Raw genomic sequence first — 17547 nt, forward strand, 5'->3', positions numbered from 1 at the left:
GAAGTAGGGCAGAAAGAACACCTAATTAATTTGAATAATGTTCTAGTAGGTTGTTGTTACCGTAGTTAATCTTGTTAAAGTCACACTAAAAGTAAGGTATACTGTAGCAGAACACAGACTGATGAAACGCTGATAAGTACAGTACAAGCAGATTCTGCAAAGAGATGGAGAAAATTTAAAAAGTGAAGGCAGAAACTACTGCTCCACCCCATTCCCTGAGAAACTACACAACAGTACTTGATGAACTAGTGTAATAGTTGTAAACTAATAATGAACTATGACTTTCAAAGAATATGCAGATTTTTATGATATATTATCCATGATACTTTCATAGCTACTGATTTGCTTAGCAATTTTAAAAATCCAGTGAGATAAATGCCCTACCTCAGCAATAGTGTAAGCCACTAAGTTACTTAAACTGGAGAACAGTATTCAGTTTCCTTCAACTCCAAATGTCTCTACAACGTAAAGAATTACCACGTGGTACAAGGATCACGTTAAAGAGTGTTTGTTAAAACAAAACAAAGGACCCCAGTGAGAATACTTACACTGTTTCAAAACTAACATAACTCTTCATATCAACTCTGAGACTATTTCAGCTTAACACAAATGGGTCTGAAGACTCACACATTCAGCAAAACAGTGATATTTTTGTCCCACTGGAACAGACTTCAGCGGATAACGCTAGTGATAACCCACAAAGAGAAAAATCAAGATAAATGTGTCCCACTATTGAAACATGCAAAATGTCAAACCTTCAAAAGGATTTTCAAATTTTCGAACTTACTTTTAAGGAAAACGGTTGTGCAAAATCTACTCTGACACACCCGTAATTCTTCCGCAGCATTCTGAAGACTCCTCTAGCTATACTCCAAAGACTTTCATTCTTCTTAGGCTTGCCCTGGAAAACATCAGTGGTTGTTTTGGGTTTTTTCCAATTTGTAATTAAAAGGGTACGTTTGAAAACGCACGCAACAGCAGACAAAGCAAGGCTGAATCTTTTGACACACCTTGTAACTTCAAGTAAATCTAAAGAACTATTGTTTTCCATAGATATCTATCTGAACATATTTGTTATGTCATGAATTTGCGTTTAGAGTATGTCACCTGTAACTCAGCACTCACTATCAGAGAGGTTTTGTGATTCATGGCTCTACACTCTTCAACACTAACACCAACTACATGTGACAGAGGACTACTAGCACATTATATAACTACGTAACACATCTTCCTGCACATAAACAGAAAATCCCCAAGCCAAAACAAGTTATTCAATTGCTCTTACCAGCTGTTCACTGTTATAGTGACCTTCAATTATGCGATCATAAGAGATTCCCACAGGTATAATTAGGACGTCAGGAGTAGCATTTGAGAAAAGAGCATCCACCACCACAGATAAAAGACCTGCTCTAGCTCCAGATGTCTTTCCACTTCGAGACCGTGTGCCTTCCAAGAATATTTCTAAAAACTGCTGCTGCCTCAACAATTCTTCTATGTGCTGAATACAAAAAGATTGAAAAAGAGGAAAAAATAAATATCTAATTATACTGGCCAATTCACATTTGAAATATATTGTCAGCAACCACTTCCTTTTAAAAACATCAGAAGATCATGAATTGGCATGAATACTCGTGAAAAAAACAAAAGCAAAATTAATGCTTGACACAAATCCAGAGCAAACTGCAATTGAATTTGCATAAATATACAAGCAGTACAATGCCATTTGTTCAAGAACAGCATCTCTAGCAACAGTTGATTTAGCCGATTCGCATACATCTTGCCTTCTGGTTCCTCAGTACATCCCATCTTCCAAGGTGAAAATACAGCTATTTTACTGAACAGCACAAAGGATTACATCAACCCGTCATAAACAGAGACTTCCATTAAGTTAACAGAATTGGTGTAGATATGTCCCAGTACAAAAGAAATCAGAGAAACAAGGCTTAAGTTTAACATTAATTCAGAGAGTATTCATCCCACTTCAATAAGGATTACGCAAGGTGAAAATCTGCTCATCCTCAAAGGTGCTGGACATTCAATTCTCTTTTATTCTATCCGTTCAAGACTTCATACAAAAATGTTATTTTTTTTCAGCACAAAACCTAAGACAAATTCAAAGCAGTAAAAAACATCCCCAGACTGATTGAACTCACTTTCCCACTTGCCACCCAACTGAAATGTCACCTACAGAAACAAAGACAAGAAATACATACCACGTAGAGCAAAGCTCTGTAGAGGAAGTCCTTACGACCATCAGGACTCTGATCTAACTTCCGACGAATGAAAAATCCTCCTAGCTTGCGGATCAGTGTGCTACATAATAAAAAAATCATACTCATTGATTTTAGTTTGCAGGAAACTACTACAGGTCCAGTACAAAATTCCTAGTATGCAACAGGAACTGAAATTCTTGAAGACTAAAATGTATTATGCTATATGGGACCACACAAATATTACTCTATTTAACTTAAGAAACAGGCTTCTCTACACTGTCTTGCTCCATTTCACTCCCTCAACAGACCAGTTGCCATCTGCAGTGACCCTGTCCAGGAGACTATGGTACATTGAGATGTTGGTGTTAACAGTGGGTTGTTGTTAAGTATCAGCTAACCTGAGCTGGCCCAAGTCTGTGCTGTGCTGCACATGCAGCATGGCCATCATGTCCATGTTGTAGTGCTCATACCCCTTGGCTGCAGGATCAGCTCAGCCAGCTAATTTTAACTGAGGAGCCTGCAGGCGACTCCCACTTGGCACCAGCAATTACACCCTGCCTTTATCTAACAGTACGGCAAGTTCTCATGAGAACATCCTTTCTGTTTGACAGAGAAATTATGAATAGCATTGTTTTCTTATAAGAAAATCCTGCACTAGCTCAAATGACCAAAATGGGGTAACCCTTTCTGCAGATAGGGTCCGCATGGTGTGCTGCACGTGGATCAGAGGCCCGCTGGGCACTACACAACTTGGGGTTCCCAGTGTCTACAGGGACGTTAGATTACCTATCCTAGTCTCTCTTTCTTCATACTGCTAGCCCTAATAAATAGCATAACTGATACTTTATAGAGTCTGAATGCCTTTCTTACCAGGATCATTACAGACCAGCACCTACTGGCGCAAAACACCCTCTAAGTCAAAGTATCCCCCTTCTTTCCTCATCATTTGCTGCAATACCCAGTGGCTTTTCAGAAATCAGTTAGACCCAGATTCTGTCTCACTGGCAAAACACTACCTAAAAACCTAAAAGGCTTTAGTTTCTTCAGCCACCACAGAGACCAAATTGGAGCACTTTCCCACTCAATACTGTTGCTGCCCATTAGCCAGCTCATTAAACTTCATGAAGAAGAGCTGTCCATTCACAACACTTCTTCACATATTCATCTCTTAGTCACCCACCCACTTTAAGACTCCTAGAAGAAAGGAATATCCTTCCTTACCGTATTTAGGTTATGACAGTTTCTCAGAAGGATTTTGTTATGCTCTCTGAGCGTGTAATAGGAACCAAAGAAGTGCTACATGATGGCCCAATAATACTCAGATTATTTTACACTTGGACACAAGATATATTGTGCAATACATCATCTGAAGATCCCCCCACCTCAGTCTTTTTCAAATAAGAGGAGGTTATTACCTGAAGATGGGGATGTTGAGATTGTTCCCTGCAGCAATGTAGGGTGCTTTGATGTTATGGCAGAAAAGAATGAATGTAAGGAGCAAGTAGTCAATATGGGATTTGTGAACAGGCAAGAAGATAAGAGGCAAATTCATCTATGGTGGGGAGAGAAGGAAAAAAAGGAAAAGAGAGAAGACATTTGGTAAGAAATATGGAATATTACTCCTTTTATAAAATCCATCATTGATATTATCAGAACGGATGGTATTTTCCAGTTACTATCATTCAGTTTGTTTACTTCTGGTTTTCATTCAGCTGTGATGAGAACATTTCAGTCAACCGTATTACTTAATTTTCATAGAGTGTTGTTTTTAGTTGTATGCATTGCATTAACAGCGATTAATATTCCCAGTTTCTTCAGACTCACAGTATTGAGACAACAATCAAACAATTAAAGGGATGTGGCCAATCATCAGTGTCACCAAAGTACTGCTATTTCTTTCTATTAGATATCAGCAAGGATCTATGAATAGTGGGGTTCCCAAACACTGTAATCAAAAGATAACCGAAAATATTAGGAACCTTTTTTTTGTTTATCTAATCCATTTTTCTAAGGTAAACCCTGCAAAAAGAAGCAAATCCTTTGAGTATAAAGGAAGTGGTAGACCGTAGGAGTTATTTTGATCAATTTCAATAAATAACAAAGGACTGGGAACAGATTGCTAGTAAGAAATAGGAAAAGCTTATTTCTTCAAGATTTTTATTCCAAATTAAGGTAAGAGTGAAAAATCCTGAATAGACCTACTAATTTATTACTGGCTGCCTCAATACAAAAAAGGAAGTAATGCTGGACACAGGTTATCTGAGATAACCATTCAGCCTCATAGTTAAAAGTTGATCCTGAAACAAAGGTAAAACCAGAGTTCACATAGTATTTAAGGTTACATAACTCAAAGAGCATCACAGTTAATTAAAAACACTGTTTCACAGCTGTGAGACAGTTCTATCTACAACCTGATATCATACAGACAGCAGAACTCTCCTAAAAAGAGAAAGTGCTGTAAACATTAATAGAAACTGTATCAGAAATCTACCTTACTAGATTCTTTCCCATCTGCCCTTACCTCTGTTGCTGCTTTGACCATTTCTATTTGACCTCTGTGGATCTGAATATTCCAAAAAAAGCTGTTAAACAACTTCAGTAACACCCAGCCAGTCAGCCTGAAAGAAGAACAAACACAAAGTGCTTCATCAACTTCTGCCTCCATTTTATATTGCTTCTGTATGACTAAAGGCAAAGCCATAAAATCCAATTACTTTATATTCAAACAAAATTACTATAAAATCCAATTGCTTAACAAGCTTTTGCCTATCAGCTAAGCCATGGTTAGTAGCCACATTTCAGCCTCCTGCAGTTATAACACAAAACTTGTTAGTGTCAACCTCAGTGAAGGCTGTTCAAAGGGCAGAGACCACTTTACATATGGGGCAAGTTAATGGAGGTCCTAAGATCAATCACAACAACTAAGCTAGTTAGGTGACATGTTAGGTGACAGCGTGTATCTGCTCTTGTGGAAAAATTTAATATAGTTACAAAAAAATATAGGGGTTGCATCACAAAAGTTGGTGAAGGGGACTAGGATCATGACAGACACAAATTCATCTTTAGTAGTAAAGGTAGACACCACAGTAAAAGATTTTATCTAAGATAAGACTCTCTCTGAGATATTTACAACTACAGTTATGATAATCAATAGGCTACTGGAAAGAAGATCTTTCACAGTTTTAAGATGCTGCATCTTAAGAGTAACTACCATTTAATTAGTTAACATTAGAAAGGAATTTTTATGAATTGGGTATTTTTAAAAACAATTTATTAATGATGTGTTACAAGGTCTGCTAGTGTAATACAGATAGAGCTTGGCTGTCCTTCTACCTATTGACAATACCGATGAGCCATTTTTCTTACCTGATTAAAGCAGGCGACACATTTGCTACCATTTCCTGGAGAATCTTCCTAGCTTTTTTCTTCACTTTGTTGATAGCTTTAGGATCCGTTTGAGCAAAACTACCTGGAGCACTTGGTTCAGAAGCTTCATCTACAATGGCCTTCTGGACTCTTAACATTAAGAAGTAACACTTATGAGACAATTCCACAACAGAAGAGTTCAAGACACAGACAGCTGCTTGGAATGAGCTATATATTACTATAGGAGAAATTTGCAGGCATAAAAGAACATGCACACTGAAGTACTGTGTACTCCAAATGCATTAAATTTAATTCAGTAGTTTTCTAAGCTCTGATTAAATAGGTGGGTGATGGATGAATGTGCTCAAAGTTGACCATATAAAACATTATGTACACAGTTTGCAGGTACTGATATTAAGTGATTGTAAATTTTCAGAAGTGGTTAATAAGGTTAAAAATGCAGACAGAACAGCTGAAGTCTCCTCTTTGTTAATTTCTTTTTCCTGCCATAGCTATTTCACATACCTCATTAGACAGATTTATGCAGTTGCTATTTTGCACTTCTACAGTATCTGAATTCTGTTTTACAAAGTGTAAGTAAATTTTATAAGGGCTATTTTCCCCATTTAAAACATATCTAAGAGAGATTAAGTCGTTTAACACACCATAACTGTGGCACAACATGGTCTGCTTTACTTTTCAAAAGCAACACTATCATCTTCAGATGGGACTTGAACATTAAAAATTCAGGAGAGTTAGGAATGTTAATGTAGGCAGTGTGTGCCCTCTGACAAAAGTAGACTCAAGGAGTGGGCATGCGGTTGAATTTCTTTGTGTCTAGGGAAAACTGATACCCTAATAGCTAATCAGGGGCTCAACGTGCCATTTAAAATGCAGTATATGAAACAGAAAACAAGCTCCACAACATAAAGGGTGGGTATTTATATCTGTAGCCTTTTCCAGTTTTGCCTCACACTCTTGGTGTACACTCTGGGTACTCTGAAATGCTGCTTTCCTATTATTTCTGAAACACTGACAATTTCTGATGACTGTAGTATGACTTTAGTGGTAATGATTTACATGAATTAGGTAAACAAATGTTTGAAGAGTTCCCATGCAGCAATATATTTTTCTGTGTACTGTCTGCTGTCCACCCATTATGCATCATTCATTTGGAGATTTACAATTCTTAATCTCCTGTTTTACTATTCAAACAGAAATTGCAAGCTAGAGTCCTGAAAGGCTGTGCTGAAGATACTGTATCTTCTAATATTTTAAATAGTCTGATTTTCACACCTGCTGTTTCTAAATTCATAAATCATATTATAATGTATCAGTCAATAAAAAAATAGTTTATTTTGCATCATCTTACCTGCTGTTATTCAGCACATTTTCTGTCAGATTCTTGGCAAACATACCCTTATGAACATCCCTCTCTTGTACAAAAAGGACGTAACAAAAGCGTCTTGCAAGCCATCCTCTGTACCTACAAAAATATGAAGGGTATTTGAACGTGACCCTCAAAATATTTCACTGCCAAAAAAAAAAGAATATTAAAAATACCTCAAAACACAATCAAGAAGCAAAAGTTTTATGATGGGCTGCCTAAAAGCTTCTCTATCTTCTAGTAAATTGCCAATATGTTAATGTTACGGATGAAATAACTGATGTGTAACACAAAATATCTGAGACAAGTGAGGTCTGCATTACTTCAATTCAGGGTGGTACTGGCCTTAAAACACTCGTAGTATGACAGAAAAGCAGCTACAAACAAGCATATATACATTTTGTCTGTCTGCTGGAACTGACTCCTCAGCTCAGCGAGCACAAAAGAGGCAGTACCGATTTCCAATTCAGTGACTTTCCACGGAGGAATGTAAACGCCCAGCTAAGAGGTTTGTCAACTTCTTCATGAAACACTGAGTCCTCTTGGGAAAGTTGTTCACATTGTACACACAGGGTAAACTCTCCCAGACACTTCTGAAAATATGTTTGCATTAGCCACTGACACTAAAAAACACTTTTTGGTAATCTTTCTTCCTTCCCAGTGTTTTTAAACACTCAGTCCTATGTGCCTCCTAGGTAACTTCTCCTTGCAAAGTTTTAACAGGAGTAGAACCACTAAATAATCAGTAAATCTCTCTAAGCATTCAAGCATTTAAGTAAGGCAACTTAGCTCAAGCAGCCACTCTTGTCCTTTTGAATTAATCCTGTCCTCTGCTCTCTGGATCCCATAAGCAGCCATTACCTGAGAAAATATTATTCTGAACAGTTTTCCTAGCATCACAGAAGATGCATGTGACATGAGAAGAGCTAAAATCCAGTCCCCAGCAGTGAATATCCATTACTATTTTCTCTCCTCACCACTCTCACTCACCAGGCCAGGACTGAACAAGTCACCACTCATGTGGGTCACTCCACAAACCAAAGAGAGCTGAGATCTCTGAACAGCAGAGCCAATGTGATGGGGCAGAATTAACAGTTGGAAGAAGAAATTAAATTCTGGCCATTTCTAAGCCCATAGCTCTCAGTAGTATGCAAAAACCCTGCCCTGAGGGCTGCTGGTACAATGCATCGCTGACACTTCAGCGAGTGTCCCAAATCGAACCACAGGTGGCAATGCTCATGTTGGTTTCCATGCTGGAGTGCTGCCAAGGTCTCACTCCTTGTCATCACCTGAGTTACTGATCTCGGCTGTTAAACGTCCCTACCACATTTCAGTAAATTTACACGTGTTAAAAGCAGCTAGGAAAGATGAGAAGGAACTTCTACACTGCAAAAGGCCAAACCACTGGAGTGGGCAGGCCACTCGCACTATAATTAAGATGAGTACACATGCACAAGCCATCGGCACAGTCTGACATGTAATGGTTATACAAATATTCAGACCGTCTCGAAGGACAAAGAATTTTGCTATTCATGCTGTCAGGAAAGTAGACTGGTGTCTCTGTTTTAATTGCTTTTCAATTTTCCTCCCTCTCATCGGAGTTTGAGAGCCTTATTAATTTTTCTAAAAAGCAAAGTTAAGGATATGCTTCTTTCCGACAACAATTTTGGTAACCGTGAACATTATCATCACAGCAGCATACAGCTATTGGAGGGATCTGTCAAGGTATATAAAGGCTTCTACATTAATTTTAATTAGATACAACAGTATAATTACAAAAATCTGTTTTCTATTCGTGTAGCAATGATAGAAGACAAAAAACACAGAGAATAGACCCAGTTAAGATATATTACAAAACTGACATATTCACAGCTCAGAAAAAGGCTGTGGCAATGTCTCAGTACAGGTACAGTACACCGGCAGTGAAAGAGAATCCCTCCCACTTTCTAAGGCCAAGAAACTGTGACTATGTAACCTCATGGGACTTTAGAACTTCATTAAGACTGTCAATTTTCAGACTATAATGACATTCTGAGCTAAAGGCATTTTATTTCAGAATAATTCATTAACCCATATTCTGTTGCCCTTATATTTCTAATTTAAGTAACTCTGACCATTCAAAACCATTCAAGCACTAGACTTTTGAAACTAATTTTTAAAAAAAGTTAAAATTAAACACTATTTCTGTTATTTTTCTGTATTCTGAACTACAAGCTCAACTCTTAAAAAACCATAATTAATTCAAATTGAAGAAAGAACAGTCTCTAACATTAGCTTCCTCCCTCTCAAGCACAGTACAATGCTGTCTTTCTTCCACTCAGACACTTTGGCTCATTTCTTTCAGGCTGCTGGCTTCTCTTTGTTTGCTCTGACTCTATGACAAATACTGCAGGACCTGCTTATGCTAATGATCACTGCCAAAAACCTCAGCAAGCATTATTAACCTTCCAAAGAACAAAATAAAGATTTTTGTGTGCTTCCAGTATCTTCACCCCAGAACCCAAGACATATTTCCAATAGCACAGAGATACATCATCATTGTTAGGTCATATACACCATCCTTCAGGAGCTGCACTCTGTCACTGAGGCAGAGGAAAGTCTTGCAAGACATGTTCAGATTTAATTGTCATTAGTGATAATTGTCAATGCCTAAATTGTGAGCCAGATCTGCTCAGTAAATTAAAATACAGCCTGAAGTCATTCTTAAGCATGAGAATAAAACAGCTCCTCTCAGCATTATGCCATTTGCACGAAAGGAGGAAGGATTTAAACATTCTCTCGGTTTTGTGAAACAGGTTTTCACCCTTACAATCCTTGTCTATAACCCCAAAGGACTTTGCCCAGCTCTCAAATACACACAGTCAGGTTTAGCAAGTACATTACTTTCCTGAAGTTAGCACCAATTCCTGCATTTTAGGACAGCAATATATATTCATTCAGTCCAGACTATCCTAGAGATTTCCCTGTTGTAAGACCAGAACACACTGAATTTTAAAAGCAAAAGAAAGATTTGCTACATTACCTTGTATGTGTTTCATTGATATATATGACATTACGCAGACCCAAAGAAGGAATACTAGCATTGAAGAAGTTATCCTGTAAAATCAAGAAAAAAAGAGATTGGTGGACTATTTTGTTACGTAAGAATAGTTGGGCCTTTACATTCATCATAACATTTAAGATAATGCAAGGTTTTTCACCTCTATTATAATCAAAAGCCAAAGCAGAGAAGTGTTGAACTTGCTTATAAAGTACACACAAACTGCTCCAAAATTAAAATGAAATTCAGAAAGTCATTATTTCCAACTCCAATACTTTCAAAGTATTCTCTAGGCTTTACTGCATACAGAAATGGTTGTATTGGTTGCATTCTTCAAGCCAGAATATTTTATCATATTCTGATGTAATATAAACCAGGATTTGTCATAATACAGAACTCATCTTTGAGACAGAACTTTATGATGCCACATTCAGCATTATTATAATCATGAGCCTTCTGATGTTCAGCCTGTGACACACAGTTTGCCAGCAGATCAGGCATCACGTAACGGCAGCCCAAGGGTCAGGATACATCCATGGTTAGGTGGCAAATCTCTACATCCCTGCTCTGCCTGAACAACAAATTCAGTCCAGCCTTCTACATCCCTGGTACAGACTCTACATGAAAGGCTATTGCCTGTTCTGGCATGAGTTGGGGAGCAGTACCACTTCAGATACAAATATTCCTTCACAGGAAGACATAAACCTTAATCTTCCATACTCCAAGTATGTATCTTGACCGAGAGGCTAGTTTCTTTCTGCCCAAATAATATTTAATTATAAAACTGGTACCATGCCAGCAGTGAATTACAGCTAAAACCACTGGGTCTGCACATACCAAGGAAGTCAAAGGCAGGACAGTGAAGGAGAAAGATGGTTACCAGCAACAGTGTAGCTGCAGAACAGCCTCACTGCCAATTTTGCCATGAGAGTCAGATAGGAGTCTCATTTGTTTCTTTTTTTGTTTGTTTTTTTTTGTTTGTTTGTTTTAGGATACACCATTTATCACAAATTAAAATATATGAGTGTCCCATGTCATTTGCGAATCAGGTGCTACAGTGGGAGCACACAGTCTTTTGCCCCATGTTAAAGCATAACTGCATAGTACCTACAATCAACAAATTGTTGCTCTAGGCTCTTAAGAGGAAACTTCAAGGTAATATTCATTTTTCTGAATATTCACTGGTAATTTTCTGTGGATCTTAAAGCTTATGAAATATTCTGGCAAAGAGAAGTCAAATGACTTGTTCTTGGTCTCCCAAAAAATCAGCAACAAACTTAAGTACCACTGAATGCCCAAGTCCACTCCAGTGCTCTAACCACTAGGTTATAACCTCACTCTGTGAAATTCACCCTCCAGATGTAATGTCACACTTCAGCTTTTCCTTATTTACCTCCTCCCTGATCCTGTGTCAGGCAGAGGATGCGATTCAGTGAGAGCAAGTGAGCTGATAGAGCACTTCCCTGATGCTGCAAGGAAGAAGCCCAGCTCCCACCACCCCCTTTCCCACTGAACACTATCCCTCACCTCTTAACTTATACCACCTCCAGCATTCATCACACTCCTTAATGAGCCAAGTTCATTCGGGCAAGGCAGAAAACTAAGACAGCCAGACTAAATGAATAAATAAAGCAGGTAGTTTTCTGCTTGGTTAGTGAACTTGATCAGCCCCCAAGTGATCAGGAAAGGAAACAAGAGGGAGAAGCAAGACTTCCCACTCCCAGCATCGGCAAGCTGTCAGTTTGGCCAACACACTTAAGGAAATCTGTCTCACTCATCCATCCCTTTTCCTTAGGAGGGTTAACAGGCAGCTCAAAAAAAAGTGAAATATCTGGAGTCTAATGAGAGGATCTAGTTTGTTACCGTCTGCTGCAAGGATGGTATTTTCTCCTTGTGGCAGAAGGCAATAAAGGGTTTAATCAGGTCATACCCCTTCCCTAAGTGGGATCTGAGGGTAGGTAATTAGTTTCTTATTAAATGGACAAAATACAGAACAAATTTTTATTTTTAGAGCGAATTCCCAACTTGAGACGAACAGCCTAATTACTAACAGACTAATTACTAAATGTATCAAGCCCTAAGCTGAGGATTCCTACACACCTTTTTACATGTCAAAATACATAAGTGACTATTAGAAGTAGTCTCAGTTTATCTAATTGCTTGTCTTGTTGCCTGTATCATATGTAGCCTTCACAGCACATTTAGACTTCTATCCCACATTTGTATGTCATTGCTGCAATTTTCTATCCTGGCATAGGAATAGAGAGAAACAACTTTCCGTTGGTCAAAGAAACAGGCAGATTTTCACTCTAGTCCAGCCAATCACAGAGTTCAGGGCAGGTGTAACAGTACAAATTAAAGCCTGGGGTCAAACTACATGATGAACTGGTTGCAAACTATACCATGCCATTTAGCAGCATTTTGCACCTTCAGCTTATGGAAAGACTGTCCAATGCAGTTCAATAAAGTTCACATTTTAAACCAGCTTGCGCAACCTCTCTAGAGCCACCATCTTGACACTGTTCCCAGCAGACAAATATCCCCACTATCCTAACTGCCACTCCTTGTTCCTAGGCTGGGCAGAGAAGCCAGGAATCAGCCAGGTGTAGAAAACCAACCTGTTTTCTCAAGCACAGGATTGATCTCATCAAGTTTGAAGGGAAGCACATTGCTTACTTTCAAAACTGTACTTATTCTGTGGATAGAGAATTAAATGTCCTAAAAGTAAGCCTTAACACTTTCATATGCACCAAATTCCCATTATTAATGTAGCAGAGCAGATAATTTTTTTCTATACAATTTCCTAGTGCTAATTCTGAAGAGCTGGACAGTTTTGTGCATGGCATAAGTCCACACTGAAAAGTGAAAGACAAAGCATCACAATAGGTCTGTGTCATCCATTAATTCCACGACAAAGAAAATATAATCATAAACAAAGGTGAAAAACTATATTTCTTTATGAAGCAAGAACATTGTGACCTTAATTCTGAAAGTAAGAAAACTACTGCAACTTCATTACTCTGCAACTATGTGTTATTGTCAAACATAATCCAGCCCATAATCTCCTTACCCAGCTCTGGGGAGTGCATACGTAGCAACATCGTCCCACAAATGGCCTTTTTCTGCTCAATAGAGTCTCCTTCCATTTTAAAGTGGCAGATCGGAAGAGAGTGGGCCTAGAGTTACACTCTCCCTGCAGAACAAAAAACCACTGTGTAAGTATCCAGAAATATATGTTTTACTGGGTACGTGAAAACTTTGAGTAAAAGGAGTTGCCAGACACAAAAAGAAAAATTACCCTCCAAAATTACATAAAGGTAACACAAATTTTTCCAAGATTTTTCTAAAAAAAACTATATTATCTCCAGATGATATGATTTTAAAAAATAAAAGCAAAATCACAGTGCTGTACTTATGTATCTTAAGCACTGCAGCACTTGCTAACACACAAAATTTTAAAACAAATAACTCTAATAAGAAACAGAAAGGAAACTGACATCTGAGAAAAGTGAAAGAAATTAATAGTAAACTACACTCTCAATAATATAAAGGTGCTTGTAATATGAGAAATGTATTCCAAGCCTTAACCAGACATCACCCTGTAAAATTGCAAGACGACTTAATTCACACAAATACTAACTCCGTTGACTCTGTAGGCTCTTTTTCAGCAGTTTCATGCAAAGCGATATGAAAAAGGAACCACTGTGCCTTCTGCAACGCTATCTTTCTGAAGATTACAGAACCAAAAAGTCCAAAGTAACTGCATTCGCAGAACACATTCTCTATGTTAGGACATAATGAAAATATACTTAACCACAATTTTTACAACTACATTGATTGTTCCCATTAAAGTCTACCGAATTATTGCTTTCCTGAGAATAAGCACTGGATTGCCATTTTCTGAACCATATATTCTAAGTTTTTAATAAAAGGGACGTTACAAAACAAAATGTTGTTTAAAATAGCACATTTAAGTGGAGGAGATGCAGGGTAGAACCAATACCTTAAACCAGCATAAGGGTTGGAAAACAGAAATACAGATCATCACATACTCAGCTAGAAAGTGACCCCAGTGAGAAACAACCAGAAGGTCAAAAGCAATGCTGAAGATGCTTAAAAACTAAAACGTGCATATATCACATTTGGCAAGTGGTATGAATTGGCAATTGTTCCAAGGCTAAGTCTTCCATCTGGAATAAACAAGCATCAAGATGCTAAACCTGGCCCAATCCCTTCTCCATCACCTTCAGTAATGCTAACTCCAAAATTAACCAACTTCTCAACAATACTGTCTTCCTTCTGCTTGCCTCCAAGCCCTGACTGAACTCAGCACCACTTTCTTACAAAACCTCCTTCTGATCTCTTTTGTTTCACCTGCCTTTATCCTACTCTCACAGATCTCTTGGTTACCACAGCTTGCTGTCCAATGTAACTTACATCTAGCTAGACAGAAAACCAGCTGCCACGACATCTGTTCTTTCCCTCACCTCTGACCATGTCTCCAACTCTTCTTCTGTATCAAGTTCAAACCCCTCCTCCCCAAAGCCGTCTCCAATTCTTCCTGACTTATGCTTCTAAACCAACCAGTACCAGCTCAGTCCCCATGTGGCAATTTTTGCTCCACCCAGCCCTCTCTGCTCACTTTATCCCCTTTATCTCCTCCAAATCCCAAGACTCACCCAACAGAGGCCAGACATTTAATATTTATATCCTTATTTATATCCACCAAATTTTCTCTGCCTCTTGTATTGCAGGAAAAGCGGCAGCTACAAAGGTTACATGACCATGCATCTTTAGCTTCATGCTCCTTTCCACTTGTGCATTTCAAACTACATCCTTCAGAACAGCAATGAGCTTTCTATTTGACCTCAGGCTACTCCAGAATGGGATTCTGCACATTTACTGATATATAAAATGATTAGTAACATCACACCAGAAGAGTGTAAGACTATCAATAGGGTTTGATAGGGTTTTTCTTTCCTAGCAACATTAGTCTCCGACACAGCACTGAACTGCTGGTTCCTCTTTATATTTCAAGTTAAATTAAAACCAACCCATGTCACTCATGAGAGAGGTGGCTCATAATTAAAAAAAAGTCCACCTTCGACTTGAAGAAAAAAATAAGATAAATATGGCCAGTACATCCTCAATCTTTACTTACCCATTCTTCACTGGAATGCTTACATCTACTGATACTGCACTCTGCTGAGGTGGACAAATAGGAAACATCTATTGTTCCAAGGGACAAAGCAGTTTCATCCATGACACAGGAGTTGAACTGAAGATCAGAAGCTGAAAAATAATAACATACGTACATATATATAAATACATACATGTACACAGAAACACACATACACCTGTTTAATTTCAGTGATGGGTATCGCAAAAAATTCGCAAACTGGTATTTCTGCACCCTTCAGTAAAAGCTAGGTTCTGAAGAAGTTTCATTGTGGTCAGAAATCAGCATGATTTCAATATGATAAAAAACCCAGCACATTCAATTTCCATAACACAGCCCGCCCATCAGCTACCTGCATGTTTTCCTCTCCCTGCTCTTCTTCCCGTTACAGGTCAATATAGTCCCTTAAAGCTTTTCCACTGTTCTTCACTCTGTTTTAAACCATTCAGTCACAAGGATACACACTTCGGCCACTTTCAAAAGTTTACTATTCTCTTGCACTCCATGACCTCACTCTTTCATCATGCGCTTCTCAAGGACACCTATTATCTACAAAAAATTTCATTAATGTCCTCTCCCAATCCTATCTCACAGTATATTTTATGTATCTGATCTGGCTGCAGTCAAACCAGTTTGCAAATTCCTCGGAGGAAGGAGTGCTCTACAGAAAAGCACACCTAAATCTGAACACGCCACTGACATCGGTGACATTACGGGCTTGTGGGATTAAAAAGCAGTCAAGAAGTCTAAACTTGCACTATTAATTTAAAATGGAAGTTTTATAGTTCATAGAGTAAGCATGGTAAATAAGTCTTCCTCAGACAAAGAAAAAAGAAAGTAGGCCAAACATAGCAAAATAGCTTAGCACTGCATGGTATACCTGCAAAAGACTACAAATTAAACTGCTTTGTTCTGGAGAGCCACTGAAATAGGAATCCCAGCATTTTCATCTAGAGAAACTGTAAAGTGGCAACACCGCTTCTTCCATCTGCCACTGCAAAGAAACTTGCATGTCAGCCAAGCTACGAGCCCTCGGGAATGAGACTGTTCCCACCCTGTATGCTAACATTTACAAGAGTGAGGCCTAAAACTTCAGTCCAACATTTTGTCTTTCTTACCGTCCTCCCCAAGCAGACACAAACCTCTCTGCAATACCTCCACGTACGGAGTGCCCCATACAAACTGCAGTTTGAGCCAGTAAATCCACGCACAGACTTATCTCTACACAGCCTAAGTACCTAAGTTATCCGTTCTTCTTTGCTGGTCTTACGCTCAATTTGCCTTTTTTTTTTAATTAGCGCTGAGGCAAATCAGCATGTAACCACCCGATAAATACCACAAAAAGGCTCACGAACATCTAAACGGTGAAAGCAAAACGCATCCTCCTTGCGCTCAAGGTGACCTTGGCTACGCCGGCACACATAACAGATGAACTTCAAAAAATTCGTGATGAAGAGTCTGTCTGAGCAACAGCAACTTCGTACGTACCTCGAACGCAGCCAGCCCTGCCGACCCACCGCTCTCCGCCGCGGCGCTTACGCGGTTTCCCCGCCGCGACCCGCCATCCGCCCGGGCTGCGCCGCGCCTGGGCGAGCCCGCGCGCTCACCAGACCTGCTGGCGATAAAACCGCGGCGGCTGAGCGCGGTACCGGGCGCGGAACGGCCGCGGGCCGCGGGGCCGCCCCCACACGCCGCAGGCAGCCGCCAGCCCAGGTCCCCGGCAGGGCCCAGCGCCCCTCGCACCCCCCCGGAGCCCCCCGCGGGGCCGAGGCTCCCCCCCGCCACCCCGTCAGAGGGCACCGTCCCGCGCGCTCTCCGCACCCGCGCCGGCCGCTCCTCCGCGGCGCCGCGCAGCCCACGCGCCCCGGCTCCGCGCTCCGCCGCCGGCGCGGCCCGCCCCCTCCCGCCGTGCGGCGGCCCCTCGTCCTGCCCCGCCCCGCCCCGCCGCCGGGGGCAGCACCGCCGCGCCCGGGCCCGGCTCCCGCTCCCGCTCCGGCTGCGGCTGCCGCGCCGGCCCGTCCCCGCACCGGGGCTCCGCCGCGGCCGCTGCTCCCCTGCCCGCGCGGCGGCGCCGGGCCTGACGCGACTTCCTGAGCGCCCGTCGCCATGGTGTGGGCCCGCCGCCTCCCGCCCGGCCCGGCCCGGCCCGGCGCCTCCCGCCTGCCCCTCGCCGCCTCCCGCAGGCTCGGGGCCCCGCCGCTGCCCTCCCGCTCCTCGGCGACGCCTTTACCCCGCCGCGGTGGCGGTCCCCAGGCCGGCACCGGCGCTGCCCTGAGCCGCCGCGGCCGCCCCAGCTTTGAACCGCAGCCCCGCGCGGCCTCTCCCCCTCGGTGCCGGGTGTCACTGTCCGCAGCCACCGCAG

The 17547-nt window shown here is 40.8% G+C and overlaps 1 protein-coding gene across 6 annotated transcripts in view; it reads right to left on the reverse strand.

The window, feature by feature from the left end:
- GPAM (glycerol-3-phosphate acyltransferase, mitochondrial) overlaps positions 1–17436 on the reverse strand; it is a 32577-nt gene extending 15141 nt beyond the window's left edge. For 2 of the 6 annotated variants that reach the window (XM_074831270.1, XM_074831265.1), the window contains exons 1-11: positions 16674–16893; positions 15168–15298; positions 13077–13199; positions 9989–10062; positions 6952–7065; positions 5580–5729; positions 4735–4831; positions 3629–3765; positions 2214–2313; positions 1286–1498; positions 788–901 (exon numbers count right to left, since the gene is read on the reverse strand). In XM_074831270.1, the coding sequence (XP_074687371.1) occupies positions 788–901; positions 1286–1498; positions 2214–2313; positions 3629–3765; positions 4735–4831; positions 5580–5729; positions 6952–7065; positions 9989–10062; positions 13077–13199; positions 15168–15269 (1224 nt within the window). In that variant the 5' untranslated portion in view covers positions 15270–15298; positions 16674–16893. Of the gene's footprint in view, positions 1–787; positions 902–1285; positions 1499–2213; positions 2314–3628; positions 3766–4734; positions 4832–5579; positions 5730–6951; positions 7066–9988; positions 10063–13076; positions 13200–15167; positions 15299–16065; positions 16642–16673; positions 16894–17006; positions 17079–17212; positions 17218–17415 lie in introns of those variants that run through there. The other 4 variants (XM_074831268.1, XM_074831269.1, XM_074831266.1 and 1 more) reach the window with 4 other exon arrangements.
- Between the last annotated feature and the right edge of the window lie 111 nt (positions 17437–17547).

The sequence above is a fragment of the Strix aluco genome, chromosome 7 (assembly GCF_031877795.1).
Source record: "Strix aluco isolate bStrAlu1 chromosome 7, bStrAlu1.hap1, whole genome shotgun sequence".
Taxonomy (NCBI): Eukaryota; Metazoa; Chordata; class Aves; order Strigiformes; family Strigidae; genus Strix; species Strix aluco.